The 18,891-nt window shown below is 38.1% G+C and overlaps 1 protein-coding gene and 1 long non-coding RNA gene across 2 annotated transcripts in view; one reads left to right on the top strand and one right to left on the bottom strand.

The window, feature by feature from the left end:
- Positions 1 to 11,921, top strand: part of LOC134538582 (uncharacterized) — a 76,407-nt gene extending 64,486 nt beyond the window's left edge. Inside the window, exons 31-34 of the mRNA XM_063380007.1 lie at positions 850 to 1,908; positions 4,200 to 4,270; positions 8,526 to 8,677; positions 9,057 to 11,921. Coding sequence (XP_063236077.1) covers positions 850 to 1,908; positions 4,200 to 4,270; positions 8,526 to 8,677; positions 9,057 to 9,421 — 1,647 coding nt within the window. The 3' untranslated portion in view covers positions 9,422 to 11,921. The remainder of the gene's footprint in view (positions 1 to 849; positions 1,909 to 4,199; positions 4,271 to 8,525; positions 8,678 to 9,056) is intronic.
- Positions 11,922 to 14,816: 2,895 nt separating this feature from the next.
- On the bottom strand, positions 14,817 to 17,765 carry LOC134538109 (uncharacterized). Its single transcript, XR_010076092.1, has 2 exons — positions 17,405 to 17,765; positions 14,817 to 15,396 (listed from the first exon to the last, which is right to left on the bottom strand). It is a non-coding gene; the product is annotated as an uncharacterized LOC134538109 (long non-coding RNA).
- Between the last annotated feature and the right edge of the window lie 1,126 nt (positions 17,766 to 18,891).

The raw sequence follows: 18,891 nt of genomic DNA, 5'->3' as shown, positions 1-18,891 counted from the left end.
AATCGATGCGGCATTGTGGCATAAAAGGCTTCTGGTATGTTCAGGCCCAAACAAAAAAGGCCCTGGTTGAGTTTCGAGATTATTTTTAAATCGTAGGTTTACCGCGATAGGATGAAAATTACAAATATATTGTTAATAGAGGTCGTAGATCACGTTTAGTTATGACCAGTTACGTTTACAGTCTTCAGAATCTCTGTGTAACCAAGGGATTTGAAAAGTTGTACTTTAACTAATACGTATTCCCGCGATGGTCATGTTTGTGCATCATCTTGTTGCCCAATGGGTGTGTGAATACTGTCACATGTATAGCGTAGTTGAACAGTTCGTGAATGTTTAGCGAAACGTTCGCTTCAATAAGCCTTTTAGCCAAGACGAGTATTTAAAAAATAGTTTTGCAGGTATTTTTCTGTTACCTTTGATACCTGTGCCAATACCTTGTGACTCAACCCAATATCCAACACCAGGAATTGGTATTGGAACAGTCCTACTCAATACCTTTCCCCCCCTCTCCTCCTTTTTAAGAAATGTTTCTAGGGATGCTAGTAGAAATAGTTTATCTGTTGTGATTACAATTACTAGTTTCTTATTAGTTGTTTAAGAAATGTAGTTCTGTAGCTATCAGTATAAAATAACTGTGAGGTACTCACACATAGTTAACTGTTTAGTGTTCACTCTTTTAATGTGGTAGACTTTTATGTTAAACAAATGTTGTTTTTAGTGACTAATTATGTGTTGTTATGTTTGTCTGTTCTTGCTGTGCATTCATATGAATTTTTGTTTTTGTAGTTAATTTTTATTTTTCTTTTTTCCCTCCTATCCTTTCTGTATTTTGGATGCGGTGAATGGTAGACGATGCCACCAGCCAGTAGCCGGCCCGCCTCAGTTCTCAAGCCTGCCGCCGGGGATGACGCGAGAGAGACGCCACAGCCTGCGCCGGCCCACCGAAGGCGTTACGGCCAAACCCAGAACCCCTACGTAGGATCGGATAGCTCGGACGCTCAGGCCCTCGGTCGACAGCACCCAGGCAGGAGGATGTCGCAGCAGACTCCGGCGCTCCGCCCCGCGGAGAGGGCCCGGAAGCTCTCCCAGCCCCTGCCCCCGCCGATCCTGGGCTGGTATCAGCACCCTGTCTGGAACCCCCACGTCCCGCCTCCCGGGTACCCACACGTGCACATGGCGATTCCGAACATGGCCGTCCCTCCCCCTGTCGTTCCCGTGGTGCCGGCAGCCGCGCTCTCCCAGAGTCAGTACACCCTGCAGGACTGCCAACATGGTCCGTGCGAGGTAGCGTTCCCCCGGTTCCACGACACACACGCGGCGCGGCGCCGGGGCAGCCAGCCCGCCGGCCCGAAGGCCCAGCTCGCGCCGGACGGCGCGGCGAGACCGCGCCGGTCAAAGAGGACGTTCCCGGAGCAGCAGCGGCTCTTGGAGCTGCCGGCACAGTCCATGCCGGACCTCGCGTGGCGCGGCTCGTACCACCTCGCTCGCGCCCAGAAGCCCAGGGACCGCGCCACCCACCGCTTCAGGGAGAGGAGGAAAGGCGTGACCAACCTTCTGGCCCACGCGAGCAAGTTCTCGTCCGTGCACGACTTGCGAGGGGCGAACATAGCGTACCTGGAGGACCCCCGGGAGGTGCTGAGGGCGAGGCTGAAGCCGGCACGAAGCGCGGGCAACCTGTCGCGTCTGGGCCCGGCCCCGGCCTCCGGTCTGCACCCCGCGTACCACACGGTCCACGCGGGGACCATCCCCTACTCGGACTGGGGCGACAGCGACGACTCGGACGAGCTGGAGCTGTACGACTCCAACACGGAGGACGACGCGTTCTTCTCTCACGTCGTCCCCTCGGGCGGCAGGTTTGCGAGCCGGGCGCTCTCTGCGAGCCGTGGGACGGAGTTGCCGACCTCACGGGTAAGAACGTCATTCCTCCGTCACTCATGCCTCGCGCTGCTTGGGGCTGCTGGTGTCTGGTAGATCTCGGGCGTGGCCATAGGGTTGTGTGAAGCCTGACTGCTGGGGACGTGACTAATTCACATTTTTATTAGTTTTGTATTAATTATTTGCAGAACAATTTAACATCCATGGTTTTTTATAGATAAAGGGTGGGGAAACCTGTTAACTGATAAAACCCTTATTTGTTTAAATTTGCATTAACAGCAATTTAATTAACATTTTTATTTATAATGTAGCTCTAGCTTTGTTTTCCATTCATAATTTTTTAACTAAGAATTTTAATGAGATGTGTTTACCATCGAACGGTACCGCTCCCTTGTTCTAAAGTTGAATCCATGCTTCCACCGGAGGACCACGCAAGTAATTGCGACTGATATAAGTCCACGGAATTGTCCATACACACGTCACCGCACCAGTCCTACATCCCACAACACGTATTGTGTGCACGGCACACCCATTGTTCCCGGTAATCTTCAACCAACCACCGAAGTTACTCCAAAGTTCCACACATAACTAACTCTCTAAAAACACAAACCAAACAGTCAGAAAATGGTGCCTGGTAACGGTATTCTTCCACAGTCAGTGTCACCAACAACTCAAAGTTAAATTACCTCCTAACATCATTTATAGACTTGTTTATAAAAATATTTATGTCTTGAAAAAGTTTTGTAATTGGCTCATCAGTGTAGGCATCCTAATTATGTCATGCATGAGATCATAACTAATTCTGAGTCTAGTTTTTAAATTGTGGGTTAACTTGTATTTAAGATTTCTTTTTATTTGAGTTGTATTATAGTTTAAGTTGCTTATATTTGTGAGCCTCCTTCTGTTGTGAGACTTTCTGGTTCAAACTCATCCTGCGCAAGTGGAAGGGCACAATTTATTTAATCGACTTTCGCTAAGCAAGTTACTTATCAAAACTGAAAATGAATGTTCTGAATTCATAAATATTGATCCCACTATCGAAGATTCACACAACCCTACTTACCTATGCTTGCACCAACTTGTATCTGGAGTTTCACATTCACGATCCAATTATTCATTAAGTGGTTGAACCTGCCTGTTTTATGTTTTATTATTATTATTTTCAACATATTTTTAATGAGAATAGTTGTGGTTTTCTTTCTTTCCTTTTTTTCCCCCTTCACTGCTTATCACTGAACCTGCCATACTCCATCAAACATCATTATGTTAATACAGTATCTTATGGGTCTATCCAAATGCATGATAGATGAATTAGTATGATACAAATTCAAGTAGTGCTGTTACAATTTTTTATTTTTTTAAATTTATATATTTGAGCAAAGTATTAAAAAAGAATGTATTGATGTAACGAACCTACACTATTTTCTGTGACACTTATTATTTTGATTTTAAAGTTCGTAATTTAGGTTTTCTATCAATACAATACTTCTCATGGAGGTGTACTATATATTTTAATTAATTTCTTTTTTATATTGCTTTATTCTTCATCTTAATTTGTCAGTCACATCATTCTTTTAGTTTTGCATTGCTACTTTTTGTATTCTGTTAGTTTTAAGACTTTTTTTACTATGTTAATGTTGATGAATATCCATTCTTTCACTTTTGCAAATCTCTCTACAACAGGGATTGCTGAAACATCAGGAAGCAATTGCCATATGACGTAGCCTAAAAAAAAAAAGCCAAATTGTTAGAGAATTTGTGTTGTTATACTTAACATTTTGTTTATAAAGAAGCAACCATTGAAATTAATGGTTATGAAGCAGGAACATTCATAAATGTGTTTCTGCAGAACTTTCAAAGGCGAAGATACAAACCTGAAGTGTTACAAACATGTTGACTAATTGCACATTTGTTCTTCACTGTAGCTGATGGTAGAGAGACTGTACTTTGTACTCCGTGAAGATGGGCATTTTGGTTGCGATATTGGCTTGTAATATTTTCTAGATTTTCAAGTGCCACTTTAACTACGTGAAAGTTTGATTTCCATTGTGATCATATGTTAAGTTTATAAATGAATATAATCTGATCAAGATTTAATTAAACATAGTTAAAGCTCAGAATTTGTTTAGTTAATAAGAAATGTTAGCAATGACATCTTTAGAAGATTTGAACTTAGCATGTACATCCCATACTTAACCACAATACTGGAGATGTGTAGTGCAAAAGCTATAATACAGTTTTTTGCTTCAATGTGTATTGAGTTACAAAATACAAGTTTCTCTTTTTCAGGTATTAACATTATGTGAATATTGTGATCCTTGTAGGATTCAGAGTCGGATGAAGAAACTGCCAAGCTCGAAGTTGCAAATGAAGAATTTAAGATCTTGTTGAAACGGTATGTAAAGACAATATTTTTTTGTGTAGAGTTGGTTTTACTTTTTAAATTGTAGTTTAACCTTCATCTTCACTTCATAATTGTTGTAAAAATAAATTTATTTTCTTCAAAAAGGGTGTCTACACACACCTATTATAAATTCTGATTTTCCACGATCAAAATGCTCAATTTATCTGAAATAAAAAGGAAAAGCCAGACTCCACTTCTATGGCTGATTCAGTTCTCCCTCTACATGCTGAATTTCAAACATAACCTTGCACACGCCATTTCACATTTCGCACTAAGGGCCGGTTTCACCAACAGAGATAAACTTAATGGAAAATCGAGATATTTTTATCGAGATAAAAAGTAAAACTTGAATTTTAATCGCGATGATCTTGTGTCCGTTTCACCACGACTTATCCTCTTCCCAGATAATCTAGATAATAATATCTCGATATTCATTATAAAATCCCGATTTTCTTTTTGATATCTCGATGTTTGGAAGAAAAGTAAACAAATATCGCGAGTAGGCTTGTTGTTATTCAAGTCGTGTAGCGATAATAAAGATAATGGAAGCTAAAGAAAACACTTGTTCCGCCAAAAAACCACGAAATAAGAATTTATCACCAGAAGAAAAAACTGTTTTGTTAGATTTGGTGACAGAACATTTTAACATAATTGAAAATAAGCGCACGGATGCAGTAACACAACAGAACAAATTGAAACAGTGGCAAATTATTGCAAGTAGTTACAACTGTGTGTCAGGAGTCCATCACAGATCTGCAGATAACCTGAAATCTGGTTGGGAAAATCTGAAGATGACACGGAAACAGTATGCAGACGAAAAAGTTCAGATGGTATCTGGGACAGGTATGTTTTGTATAAAAATATTTTCAACTTGTATTACAAAATTTAACATTTTATTTTGTGACTTACTATACAGAAGTGAAAGGAAGTGGTTTAATATATTTTTACAAATGGCAATGTTACATTGACAATTAATTAAATTAAATTGTGTACATTGTTTTTTTCAGGTGGAGGACCCCCCACAAAGTGTACAAATGACCCTATTTTGGGCTGCGTATATACTTTAATAAAACCTATGGTTAAAGGACACAATAATATCTTTGACTCAGACGCGGTAATGGTCAAGACATCACAATGCATAAGTAAGTACAGTATGCCTACAAATTAATGGTTTTTCATAGCCTTCTCCTTCAGTACATTTTTCTGTGTAGTAAATGATGTATATGATTGATTAAAATAATTTTGATCGGTTTCATTCTTACATAAAAGAAGTCGCATATTTGGTCGAACATTGGAAATGTTTGACCTATAGGTATGTATTATTTTGTTAAACAGTTAAGTTGTGCTTATAACATCACATGTGAACTAACCAGAATAGTATTGTTCCAGGTGAATCAAACAACACAGAAGAAAATGCAGTTGTAGAGCTGGAAATAGGTGCGATGGTGGAAATTGCTACCCTGGAGACTCAAACTAGTGTAAAGTAGCAGACATTACAAAGCAGTTTAAAATGTTAAAAACATTAACGTAACAAAGAAACTGAACAGTACGATACATTTAGAATGTTTACATTTTTCACACAACAGCGTCTTTTTTTTTATCTTTCAGCAGACACTTCTTAATGGAGACTGGTCCCAATACACTCCCTCACTGCTCAGAGGCCCCATATGTCCTGCTCTTGTACCACAAAATAATGCCAGTTCAACATCATCAGTTTCACCAGTGATATTCCCTTGTGTCAAATAAAAAGTTATGGTAAGCACTGAGCAAGGCAACTGTGAAAGTACTTCAAGAGACCATATTCCCGATAACAGTAACAATGTTGCAAAATCAGTCCCTGAGTGTCAGTTGCCAAACATCGCGGGGAAGTCTTCCTGGACTCGGAGACGGCGGCCTAAATTGCAGTCCAGCAAGAACAATGAAATAAGTGCCCTCCATAAAGCTAAAATTGAACTAATTGAATTATGTAAGAAATATGCAACAGAAGAAAATGAAGCTATGAAAGAACTGCGTCAAGTGAGATTGCAACAAGTACAAGAAAGGCTGAATCATGAAAAGCTACAGACTGAATTTATGACTCTACAGATTAAAAAACTAAAGAAAGAATTGGATGGTTTATAATTTTATGTTTTATGTAATTTGAATACAATTTTACTTTGTAACTCTATTTACAATGAGCATTTCAAAGTGTCTGATTTCGTATATTTGTAATGAAACCTAGTTGTATTGAAAATCATTATCTATATATATTTTTTTGATATTTCTAGCATTACTAATTATTTGACTAATAACAATTATACATAAAACCATTTTACAGTTCTTGTCCCTTGATCCTTGCTGCAACATCTTCGCGAATTTGTTGATGATTTTTTTCTCGAGGCCATCTACAACAAACTGAGACAAAAAAAAATTAAATATGATAGGAGCTTGTATATACAATCGGATAAATTTAATATTATTTGTTCTTACCTTCTGAAATAGTTCTCAATTAATGACCGTCTCACTACATCATATCTGGCCCTTCTCTCCACATTTCCTTCTTGATCCCTAATGTAACCTTCCTCAAGCAGTTCAGTCCACGGTTTTGCACAAATGATGTTAGGATCATCTGGTGGAATTTCTTCGCCGGCTCGTATCAAAATATTATGCAGCACTGCAGTTGCCACAATGATTGGGAAAGCATGCTCTAGGCTGACTTTCAGTCCTAAAGCTAAGACTGGAAAGCACCGTTTCTAGCATCCAAACATTCGTTCTACTGGATTCCTAGATCGTATTTGCGATTCGTTGTAAAGATGTTCCTGACGACTTGTGGGATTGTTCAATGTAGGCATTAGATATTTGTTACAAGCATAGCCTGAATCCACAAGCAATACCGAATCTCCATATGCTCCTCTTTCAAATAATGCTCTTCTATTACTGTTATTAAAGACTGTACTATCGTGTGTGGATCCAGGCCATCTGGCAACAATATCTGTGAATTCCACATTTGGGTCACAAATGGCTTGAATATTGATAGAAAAGTACCCTTTTCTATTTCTGTACAACTCTGCATTTTCTCCTCCTGAAAACAAATATTTTCTGTATTAACAATATGCCTTGACATATCATTCACTTTGAACCTATGCTCAATGATATTCTTAACAAACCTGGTGACTGTATTCTGACATGGGTGCAATCCATTGCACCAATAGCCCTGGGAAATTTTGCAATCTGATAAAATTTCATTTGGGCCGAATGAATTTCTTCTCTGGTCTCAGGAAATCTTATGAATTGAGGCCGAAGAGCAGCGATTGCGCAACTAACCCTGTGGATTATTCTGTGTGCTGTGGGTTTACTACAACCAACATATTCCCCAACAGACAGCTGGTTACATCCCGTTGCATAAAAACAAAGTGTTGCAAGAAGTTGATTCATGGGTGAAACTGACATGTTCCTAAAAGTAAAAATAAATACTGTTAGTAATCTAGGTTTAATTAGAAAATTTAAATGGATGTTTGGACTCAAATAAACCTACCTGTCAGAAGGGAACTCTAGTTGGTTTTCAATATGTTCAAGTACAAACATAGCCGATTGTTTAGAAAGACGAAAGTGAATCTTGAAATCCTCCTCGTCATACAATTCAAAATAATCGCGTCTTTCCTGAATACATCGTGGCCAACGATCGTGAAAATGTTCTTCATCAGCACTGTCCTCAAGAATTAAATTATACATCGCCCGAGCCATATTTCCTCCAAAAATATAATGCATGCTGTGATGTGTTTGTTTATTTTTACATCTTTATCCAGATATTCTCAATTTATCCACCAAATTCCGAGGTTTAAGTATTTTATCTCGATAATATCAGAAAATCGAGATAAAGTGTGTGATGAAACACAACAACTAGAACATCGAGATATTTTTGTACTTTATCTCGATAAAATAGCATTATCCCTGTTGGTGAAACCGGCCCTAAAACAGCTTTCATAGTCTGGGTGATGGCAGACTGGACATGATGTTTTCCTCTCAAACCATTGTCAGGGATTTTACATGACTTTTCTACGATTTCATGTAAAATCCCTGACAAATTCCTACTTCCCTGATTTTCTAGAATGTGAACACCCTGTCAAAAATATTTATCAGAAAATAAAATTTTTTTTTTGAATGAAATTCTTAGTGATCTCTGGTTATAAGCTCCATTTTCCAAACTGCTGATAGTGATTGTGCTCCCCCGTGCAAGTGTTACTGTTGGGACGTGGTTGTGTCGCAGGCAACGGGCGGAGATGGAGGCTCTGCAGGTGCGCCACCGCGAGGAACAAGCGCTGTTCTGGCGAGATCGGCGTGTGGGCCTGCTGCAGCCGCTGCCTGCCGTCTTCCCCGCGCAGACGTTCTTCTACCAGGCCGTGTCACCCGTCTGCGCAGGTACCTCTCTCCCTGGCCCCTCATCACCTCCGTGCGCGACAGTGCGGACGCTCCTTTGGTCCGTGCTCGCAGTAGTACTCTCAGAGCACACCACAGAAGTTTAGTAGTCGGTCCGCGTGCCTCCCACCACTAGGGGGTCCAGGGTCGTTACCGGAGATTTCCGCAAGTGAGAAGCACGAGTTCGTGGGTTTTCCCTGCATTCCATCAATGGTTCATTCTCACTACTTCTTCGTCTGGGTGTGATGAGACATTATGATGTAGTTCAATCAATAATTAATTCTAGAGATTTACGTTTTCATTCTTAATGTTGGAGATATCATTTCAGAATCCATTATTGTATTTTTAAACACTTGTTTGTAAGTGCGTGGTGTGCCCGCAGTGCCGACAACCTCGCAGAGGGTCCCTGGGGCCAGTCTGGAGGACTACCTGGTGTACAGCACGGCCCCCCAGTCCCCCGACTCTGCCTCGTCGCCCCCCCAGTCGCGGCCCGTCGCAGTGCAGTACCTCCCCCCGGACGCCCAGTGGGTCCCCGTGGCGGGCCCCCCCTACCCGCCCGGCTACCGGCGGGTGTCTTCCTCGTCCGGGGGACTCCTGCAGCTGGCCCCTGTGCCCGGGCCCCCCTCCGCCACGCCCACGGGCTACTACTTCCAGCCGGCCGTCACCCCGCTGCTGCAGGCGGGGCTGCGCTTCGTGTACGGGGCCCCGGGCTCTGCCCCGGCAGGTAAGGACGCCCGCCCCAGTTGAGCCCCTCGCTCCCCTTCTGCTAGTTCGTTCCACTCCGTTTCCAAGGAATCGGAAGTTCAGGTGTCACAGTTTTGTTGTTTTCTCTTCTGACGACGTGCGTGCGCGCCCGGTTGCACCTCTTGGCGGAAAATGGGTTCGAAATTCACAGTAAGAGTTGAGGCACTTGGTTTGCTGTTTCCTTCATAGTTAACATTATGTATCCACGAGCTTGCATATGTAGTTACTACTTGAAGCTTCATGAGCTAGGGATAGCAGAATAAAGGTCTGTGTAGTTTCACACCAACCACGCTCATAAACCAGTTGTAAGACTCATATTTACTTCTAAGTTGTGTTCATGAAAGCGGTGTGTAATAGTGTACATATTACGGAGTCTTCTGAATCGAGAGAGTTGTGTGTGGGTATTGTAGGCACTGCGGTCGTCGACATGCAATATTTGCACATTTTCACCGCTTTTTAGTGCCTACTATTCTTGATAACCAAGGGAGATATTAGTTTTTTGTATTAAAAAACCCCAATGTGATAAAAAATATTATCTTTTTAAGGTGCTGAAAAAATTATTTTACACAGTTGTAACTGCTGTGTGAAATAAAATAATTTGGTCCCAGAATTAGGCTGAGAATGGAACTGAAATGTTACTGGCACAATGTAAGCCATTTGTAATGTAAGACTGAAAGTATATAAAAAAAAAAAAAAGCTGCACGTTATGTTGGCTCTGGTAATTTTCTTATTTTCTGTGATTGAAGATTGGATTTATTTTGCTGTTTTGAGTTTTTTTTGGAGAAGTCGAACTGAGCAGCATTCAGCACGCAGCGGGGTTACTGTGTGCATGTGATGCATCCTTACTTTTGTACTACCGTGTTTTATTTTGAAAATGTACCAGAGACAGAAAAGTAGTCTTGCTTGCAATTACAAATGTAAATATCTTTTGAAAATACTCGAAGTTAGTTCAGTCTTTGTGTGATTTTATTTTTTTAATTTTAAAAATTTGTATATTTTAAATGTCAGTATGTTGTTTTTTCCCCCAGTAAATATTTGGAAATCTGTCTGTGTGGTCATTTTATCTTATTCAATTTTCTCTTTAATATGATTACATATAATTACATGCATCTTAGTAACCTTGCTGCACTATTCTTAGGACAGAACATTTTCATGTAACCACGTGTTCTGTTGTTAGGTTGTTACTCCATGTTTCTAGATTTTGTAACTATTTTTATTTAATTTATAGCAGCCTATTTATTTACTAAATTGTTTCCTGATATGTTATTAATTATTTGTTTACACTTAAAATCTTTATCATGATATTTTGTACAGAACCAAAGTGTACTAATAATAATAATTGATTTATTTCCTGGGCCAACCAACAAAAATTCAAATTTAAATTAAAATAAAGTATAATCTTGAGTATGTATACACTGTTGCAAAATTGTTCTTTAAGATTTTACATTGAACAAGTGAAGTCTGGCCAATATCTTCACTTTTGAACAGCACAATGGCTGCATTAACCTTGAGACTGAATTTTAAAGCGAAGATTTTGTTTGAGGGTTTCACTTAAACTAATATAAATTAATACATTAAATAACATGGAAACACAAGTAATAATAAAGCTGAATTGAATCAAAGTTTTATTCATGACCTAACTACATTTGTAAAGAAATTTTTTTTGATTTATACTAGTAGCTTTGGGATCAGGCTGGATAAAAAAAATCATTGTATAATCTGTTTTATCATGTATCACATAGTAACACATTAATTTACTACTTTGTCAATTTATTCTTTGTTTTAAATAATTATGCCCCAGTTATGAATATTAAATTTTTTTTTAAATATTTTTGTTGAAAATACAACTTTTAACTCTAAAATAACCATGTTTTGTAGTGAAACAAGTACTATGGTACAATTTATGTTCTTACATACAATATGATTAATATACATGTAACACAAAAATTTTTGTGACAAATTTGAGATAAAAATTAAAATATATTGTCTAGTCCAGTAATGATCATAAATAACATTTCATTATATAAAAGTGTGTTGCACTTTTGGTATAATTTGACATTAATTGCAGCATTATGCCTCATAATTGGAGTATAAAAAGCTGATGTCTTATTAAAAGTTATTGTGTTAAATGTCAAGACTATGCAGTTCAGAATGTCCAAATGTCGGGTAAAATCAAAAACTAAAACAGTGTGTGTAATAATTAATTTGTAATTACATTTAATTTTCCACACATGCTTTATTTATGCTTATTTGTGTGTGTGATCACAGTCAGTTGTGTGATAGTGTGGCTCGTGTGAGGAGTATTGTCGCGCGTGGTTGGCCCAGGACTGGTGGCTGCAATGCTGCTCAGTGTGTGTGTCTGCGAGTGTATGGTTCCTGTTGTATGTCAGCTCATGTTTCTGTGCTACTGTCTCTATTAATTTTTTTTTTATTTATATCATTGTATGAGTGAGTACACTACATGACTGGATTCACAAAGTAAAGTTTTTTTTTAAGCATACAATTTGTTTTTAATTTCCTTTTTTCCCTTCCTTCTGTTATAGTTGGACTTGGCAAGTTGGTTTTATTGTTTTTACAAAGCTGTATCTTAGTGCTGAAGTTACTTGTTTCCGAGCCACTCTCTGGCACGGCATACGCTCGCGAGATTGTGGGCAGAACAACTTGATGGTGGCAAGGGACTCCGACGTCAGTGGGCGGTACGAGGTGGCAACACTGCGAGAACTGTGTCATTATTACTACATCTGTTGATTGCCTCCACTCATTTCGAAACTGAAATGGTTCGGGGACTCTTGGAACATAATTCACTTGTAATTTGACTGTTTTTAGTTGGCGAGCCAGCGTTTCAACAATTCCACCAACCAGATGTTTGAGCCTTAGCTCAACAAATTTCTGTGGAAAAAAAATCCACCAGATGCAGTCACAATCCAGTAATTTTAGTCGCTCCATCTTGCTTCCCCCCAATCCACATTTTTAATATTGCTGTATTCTCGAATTGATCAAAGCTATGTGAGACTTGGAAAAAACTGCAACAGTTTTTAAAAAAACTTGTCTTGCAAAACACTAAATTAGTTTGTAATGTTAAAATATTCCCGGGTCATTAGTTTGTATTGTGCTTCAGACTGTCTGCCATTTAACGCTATGTTTTTTCGGTAGAACTGTACAGTTGACAAAATTTTGCCGATATGCCGATACAACTAGTGCTGATTGTGCTATTCTGAACTGATACAGGGGAAAACATATTTTGGGTAAACAATTTTTATATATTTACTAAATTACTCAAAATGTCTCATTCTAAGACATTTCTTTCCAGTTCAAGCAGTTGGTATTTTCCTGTGTTTGTAGTGGCAGCCATGCTCTAAATAAATAAAGTTTTTGTTCTTATCATGATGGTGATATATTTATTTACGATGTATTTTATTCAAGAACATTATTGAAACACAGGATGTTTACGTTAGAAACACGTAGCTGAGAAATGATGTGAGTTCAAAGTATGTAGTTAGTAGTACAAAAAGATTTCAGGTCATGACAGACACTTTTATTTTTTTAGTAATATTGGCCAAAAATTAATAAGCGTATCGTGACTCCGCAGAAATGGCGATTCACATAAATATTGGCAAAATCTGGTTCTGCTGATTCATATCAACACAGCTTTAATTTTCAATGCTTCCTTTTTTTAAAAAACAGTCTAACTTCACTGCTGCCTCTCTGCAGTATTGAAGATACTGCAATAAGTGCTAACGCTAGTTATAAAGTTCTACACAACATTACACTTTCTAGATATTCAAAATTAGTAAGTCAACCCACTGTGTCTACAAATATCTGGGAACCAATATAAGAAATTTTTCAGGACCTAAAATAAAATTTATTAACCATGCAAAATTAAACATGCATAATACAAAATAATTCTACTATTAAAAGGAACATGACCACTTCCACATGATTAACATGGAAACGTGTTTGCAAAATGCTGTAGGATGTTAAAGTTAGGTGTATTGAGACTTTTCTGTTACTTTCGTGGCCACTTCTTCAGTTGCAGTACTTTCCATCATTATGTTTTGTTACATGGGACGCCCAGCAATATTAACTCTTGTACACATTTTAGTGTGTAGTCTAACTTTGAGCAATTAATAAGTGTTGTTACATGTTCCTCTGATACAATATTACACTATGCATGTAAATTTGTTAGTAGTTACAACTTTGTGGTTTACTTGCAAGAAACTATTAAAAAGAATAAATTAACAGAGTACCAAAAACACTGGTACGAAGGGGGGGGGGGGGGGGTTTGTCAGAGGAGAAGCGCACCAGAAACATTTAGTTAAGACATGTTGCCTGAGCTACCACATATGAGTGCTTACAAGCATTACCTGTAACTGGCCAACACTGCACATGTTCCCTTTTACAACACTGTGCATTGTAATTAATTATTTGCTTGCGGAGGACCTAGCCCGTTCCACGAAAGTAACAGACATGTCCCGAAATAAACACCATCAGCTTTACAATGTTATATTTTATTTACTGAGAATACAATATTACATATATTGATAGTTGCCTGATTATAAAAAAAATGGTTAAAGTTCTAAAATGTCTATTTTCAACATTAAAATTCAAAAACTATACTTTTATTTATCATCGAGACATCAAATTTAATACTCATGGAAGTTGCAATAGAATTTAAGTTGTCAACAACCGACTACTCTTAAAAGAGCTCCGAGAACTTCGTGGCCTAAAGGACTCTGTGTACGGCAGCTGCCCGAATGACCAAGAGTGCTCCGTGCATCTGGGTAAGGTTGAGGAACAAACCTACCAACAGATAACTGAAATAAAAAGTAGCTCACTCTTTTCAAGTGTAGAACTGTTAACTAGTGTCAATTTCAAGAACCAGTTTTTATAGGACAATAGTTTTCTTGTATTCTTTGCATGTTGCATACTTTCATTCCTACGTGAAACCAGTAAAATTACCTCATCTTTCATAAAGCTGAGACCAACTCACTCAGCCAAGCTACACTGTCACACTGTCTCCTGCACACTTTTATGGGTACCCATTTAATACAACTTACATCATAAACCACTTTTTTTTTTTTTTTTTTTGAACATATACACAGTACAGTAAGTAATACCTCGTCTTAACGCGAATCCAGAGCTACACAAATTTTGAAATCTTCTCATAAATTCACTCTTTGTTTGTTTTAATGTCCCGTGACTATCGATTCTCCACTTCATCCACATTATTGTTAGATTGCTATGAGGAAATTTTGTGCAAGAAGAAAAAATCTTCAACCTGTCAAACGACTTGGTTCGATTTTATGAAGCTTTCTATGTCAAAATAACATACATCAGCTTATGTTTTTGCAATTCATAATACAATGTGGTGTATTATCTAAGATTTTATTAGACATTGTTTTTTCTGAATTATTGTTTTATTTAGTTTCTGGTCCCAATGAAAACAGAATTTGTATATATGTACATACATATTTATATGTTAGGTCACTTAAGATGAAACTTTTTAACAATATTAAAAAAATCATATTATTTTGTCACAAATATTTTATCATATGTAAATTTTGCATACAAACATATCTATTAATTGTGTGTAAGATTACAAAATATATCATTTCTTAAACATTTCATACAGCCCAAATCAAATTACATACCAGTGAAATATAAAGGATCAGGAATGTCATAAATGATTGACACTGCAAGCTGTACACGAACGTGGGACATATCACAGAATGCCCGTCAGTTGTCACACCACTACTCACCATTATCATGTTACATTGCTGAACAGGAATAATACAAAATTACCTTAAAATACTATATTAACCTTTTTAGAATGCTTAACATTTTGTTAACAAGCTCATGACAAGTTGCATTAAATGCAATCGAAAATAACTTTAGTCCAACAGCCATTATCACAATAAGTTGCGGCAGTCCCTCGTTTCGAAGCAGCGGTCATCTGGAACTCCATTTGCTCCACCAAACTGAAAATTTAAATTTGGAGGATTTCTACAGTGTTGCATTGCTGGGGTGAAGATGAACAGGAGGTGGCACAAACACGGAGAAGGAAGAGGGGTCGGGGCAGGCGACCAATGACCTCGTCGAGTGGGGTGAGGGGGCGTGGCCATCAGGGGAAGTGCCACCAGGTGAGTGGAGAGGCCTGATTGCAGCGCTAGACACGTGGGTGGATGAGGAACGGCTTGGGGCAGGAGAGAGGGATCGCCGGCCACCAAGCCGCAGTGACTATCGACTCCGGGACGGGGCGGAACCAGTACTTGCGATGAGAGACAAGCCCAAGTGCTTGAGTAGTTGGAGAAGGAACCACCCACTAGATGTTACAACTACTGGGGAGATCAGTGGAGGCCATGTCGAGTTGTGTAGTGATGGAGTGTTACAGTAGTTGTGACCATGGTATCCTCGTTACTGGAGCTAGGAATGGGAACTACACACAGCTGCAATGCTGTATACTCTTCTATTGCATGGGATGGTTCGTCGGGACCTCTCAGTCCCACATATTCACTCGCAGCAAAACTCGACAACCAGAATTCAGGACTGATTTTGGTAAATATGTAGTTGGGCTATATTTGCGAAAAAAAAATGATATAATTCCGAAAATACCTTTATTTTATGCTCTTCAACGTCCTCTTTTCATTAAAAGTGGCGGCGGTAAGAAATTCCAAATAATTGAGGAGATATCAAATTTTTAAATTTCATCATATGTAGTTGAGCAGTATTTGCGAAAAAAAAATGTTAAAAACCCGAAAATACCTTTATTATATGCTATTCAACTTCCTCTTTTCATTAAAAGCGACGGAGATAAGAAATTTCAAAAACTTTAGGAGATATTGAATTTTTTAATTTTGCAATACAAGACCTGTGGAACCATTCGAGCGACGCCATTTTTGTTATTTTGCCGTGTGTTCGTGAATACGTGAATCGTGAATGCGTAATTAATAAAATGGTTGATTAGGTCAGGTCAGTTACATTATTAATACTTTCAAACTAAGTCAACATTAAAAATAATGTGAATTAATTTTAATTATTCTTTAGTTTTAAATTATTTATAATGTAACTGACCTTACATAACAAACCCGTAACAAAGGATGCACAGTAACAACTCACGTAAATTTTTTTTGTTACTTATTACTTGCGCAACAATATCAAAATAACAAATAAGACTTTAAAATTAGAAACGTTAAAAACTCACCTAAGTTGGAGGCGGTAATTAAACACCGTTTTAAACAATAAATGAACTAAATAATCACGTATTGGTTCGTTTGAATTCTGGCCTATCACGAACAATCACGTGACATTATTATCCAATAAAAAAAAAGTAGATACTCGTACGTAAACAAGAAACAATGATAATCGCCACATCAATGCACTGGTATTGTGATGAAATTTAAAAATTGGATATCTCCTAAAGTATTTGGAATTTCTTATCTCCGCCGCTTTTAATGAAAAGAGGAAGTTGAAGAGCATATAATAAAGGTATTTTCGGATTTTTAACATTTTTTTTTTCGCAAATACCGCTCAACTACATATGATGAAATTTTAAAATTCGATATCTCCTAAAGTATTTGGAATTTCTTACCTCCGACGATTTTAATGAAAAGAGGACGTTGAAGAGCATAAAATAAAGGTATTTTCGGATTTTTAACATTTTTTTTCGCAAATACCGCCCAACTACATATTTACCGTAATCTTTTCTAATGACCACCAAGAGTAATTGTAAGTATCTTGAGTAAAGACAGCAGAAGCAAAGAGGGTGTGAAGGTTATGAAAGAGAGGAAGGTAATTTTAACTGAGGTTAACTAAAAATATAGTCTTAACTAACCTTTTTGCTACAGGCCTGATGCCCAGTAACAATAAATATTAATTTCAATAAAAATACAACACTTGGAAATTAACAGTAGCACAACTGTAAATCAGAAGATAAACTATTTATCACATACCATAAAATTACTTAACTCAAGCTCAAAATTGACTTACCTGCATCAGTAAATTACAATGATTCCAGGCCTTGCCTTTTTCTCGCATAACAACCAACGCATGCTAGAAAACCAACAATGGTAATAATAATTCCTAAAATCAACGCAAATGCGTCGCCAAAGTCGAAGCTGCTAGCTGCGTGCGCAGCATGAAGACATGAGAAAAACAGAAATATTAACGCATACATTTTCTTAACAACTACAGACCACTAATGTACTCGTGACTTGACAATTCAAAACGAAAAATAAACAAATACAATACAGATTAACCAACCCCATAAATTATAAAATCTTTAGAACCATAGATATTTCATTACAAATGTCGACCGGATCATATCGAAGTATTAATTTTAGGCAAAGAGGAGCAGGGAACCATTCTAGCGACTCACATTGACAATTTACAATTTAAGCTGTAAACAAGGTAGAATTAATATATTATTTAATTAAAATGAGAACCGTTTTCAAGCTATTTTACATGTTACTTTAATGTGACCGTAACTAAATTTGAACAATATTATGATTTATTTCGGAAGTAACATCATCTAGATCCAGAGAAAAGTAAATGGACCAGATGGAACATAACGAATACTTCTTGAAGCTGGCATTCACTAAGAAATATTGCGCCTAAGTAGGTGAGAAATTGTTTTCATGAACAGCTGTTTTAAACAAACAAACACACACGTGTTGTTATACTTCTAAACCCATTAAAATCATTAAAATAATGATTTTGGACGGTAAGTTAGGTTAGTATAGCAACATTTAAAAAAAATTGGGAGATAGACTGAAACTGTGTAACTTATGCGCCACCACGTGTAGGGGCACGTGGACCCGGCCGTAGACTCCTGGCTCGGAGCCGTGACATGACACGGGTCGTGTGGGGACTAAGCGCGACTCCCCCTTTGTGCAGTAGTACTAGTTAGCTCTTAAGGCGTCCCACACGCCTCGGGACTTAGAAGATTACGCACACGGCTGCTCAGTGAAACTCACAGAAGTCTAGGGAAAGCTCTTTATTGATGTCGAGCGGCACAAAGAAATAAAACGTTACATGAGTAATTACGTGGAAAGAGAGTTATTAACTGGTACACTGAAATAACATGCCAACAGGAATATTACACCGGCTTAAAGGCTGACCAGGTCACCCGTTATGTTACCAGGTATCCACCTGGTAACATATTAACATGACAAACCCTCTTAAACACTAAGCAAAAACTAATCACAATGATTTAATATTACCAAAATTAACTTATTTTTCATTTATTTGTTAAAGTTCAAAAAAGTATTTGCGGGTAGTTCCGGGGTTGCCCGCCTGGGGCACTGCGCCGTCCTTACTAACTAAAAACTTAAAATATAAACACTTAGAAATTTAAAAAAAAAATGAAAATAAAAGTTTGACATTACAATTACTTATTATTTTTAATAAGTTTTTACGGGAACGTGGCACTGAAGCTACTGCCTCTTGCAGGGCTAAGGCTCACACGCACACACGCA

The sequence above is a fragment of the Bacillus rossius genome, chromosome 13, assembly GCF_032445375.1.
Source record: "Bacillus rossius redtenbacheri isolate Brsri chromosome 13, Brsri_v3, whole genome shotgun sequence".
Lineage (NCBI taxonomy): Eukaryota > Metazoa > Arthropoda > Insecta > Phasmatodea > Bacillidae > Bacillus > Bacillus rossius.
This window is presented reverse-complemented; position numbering and strand designations above follow the sequence as displayed.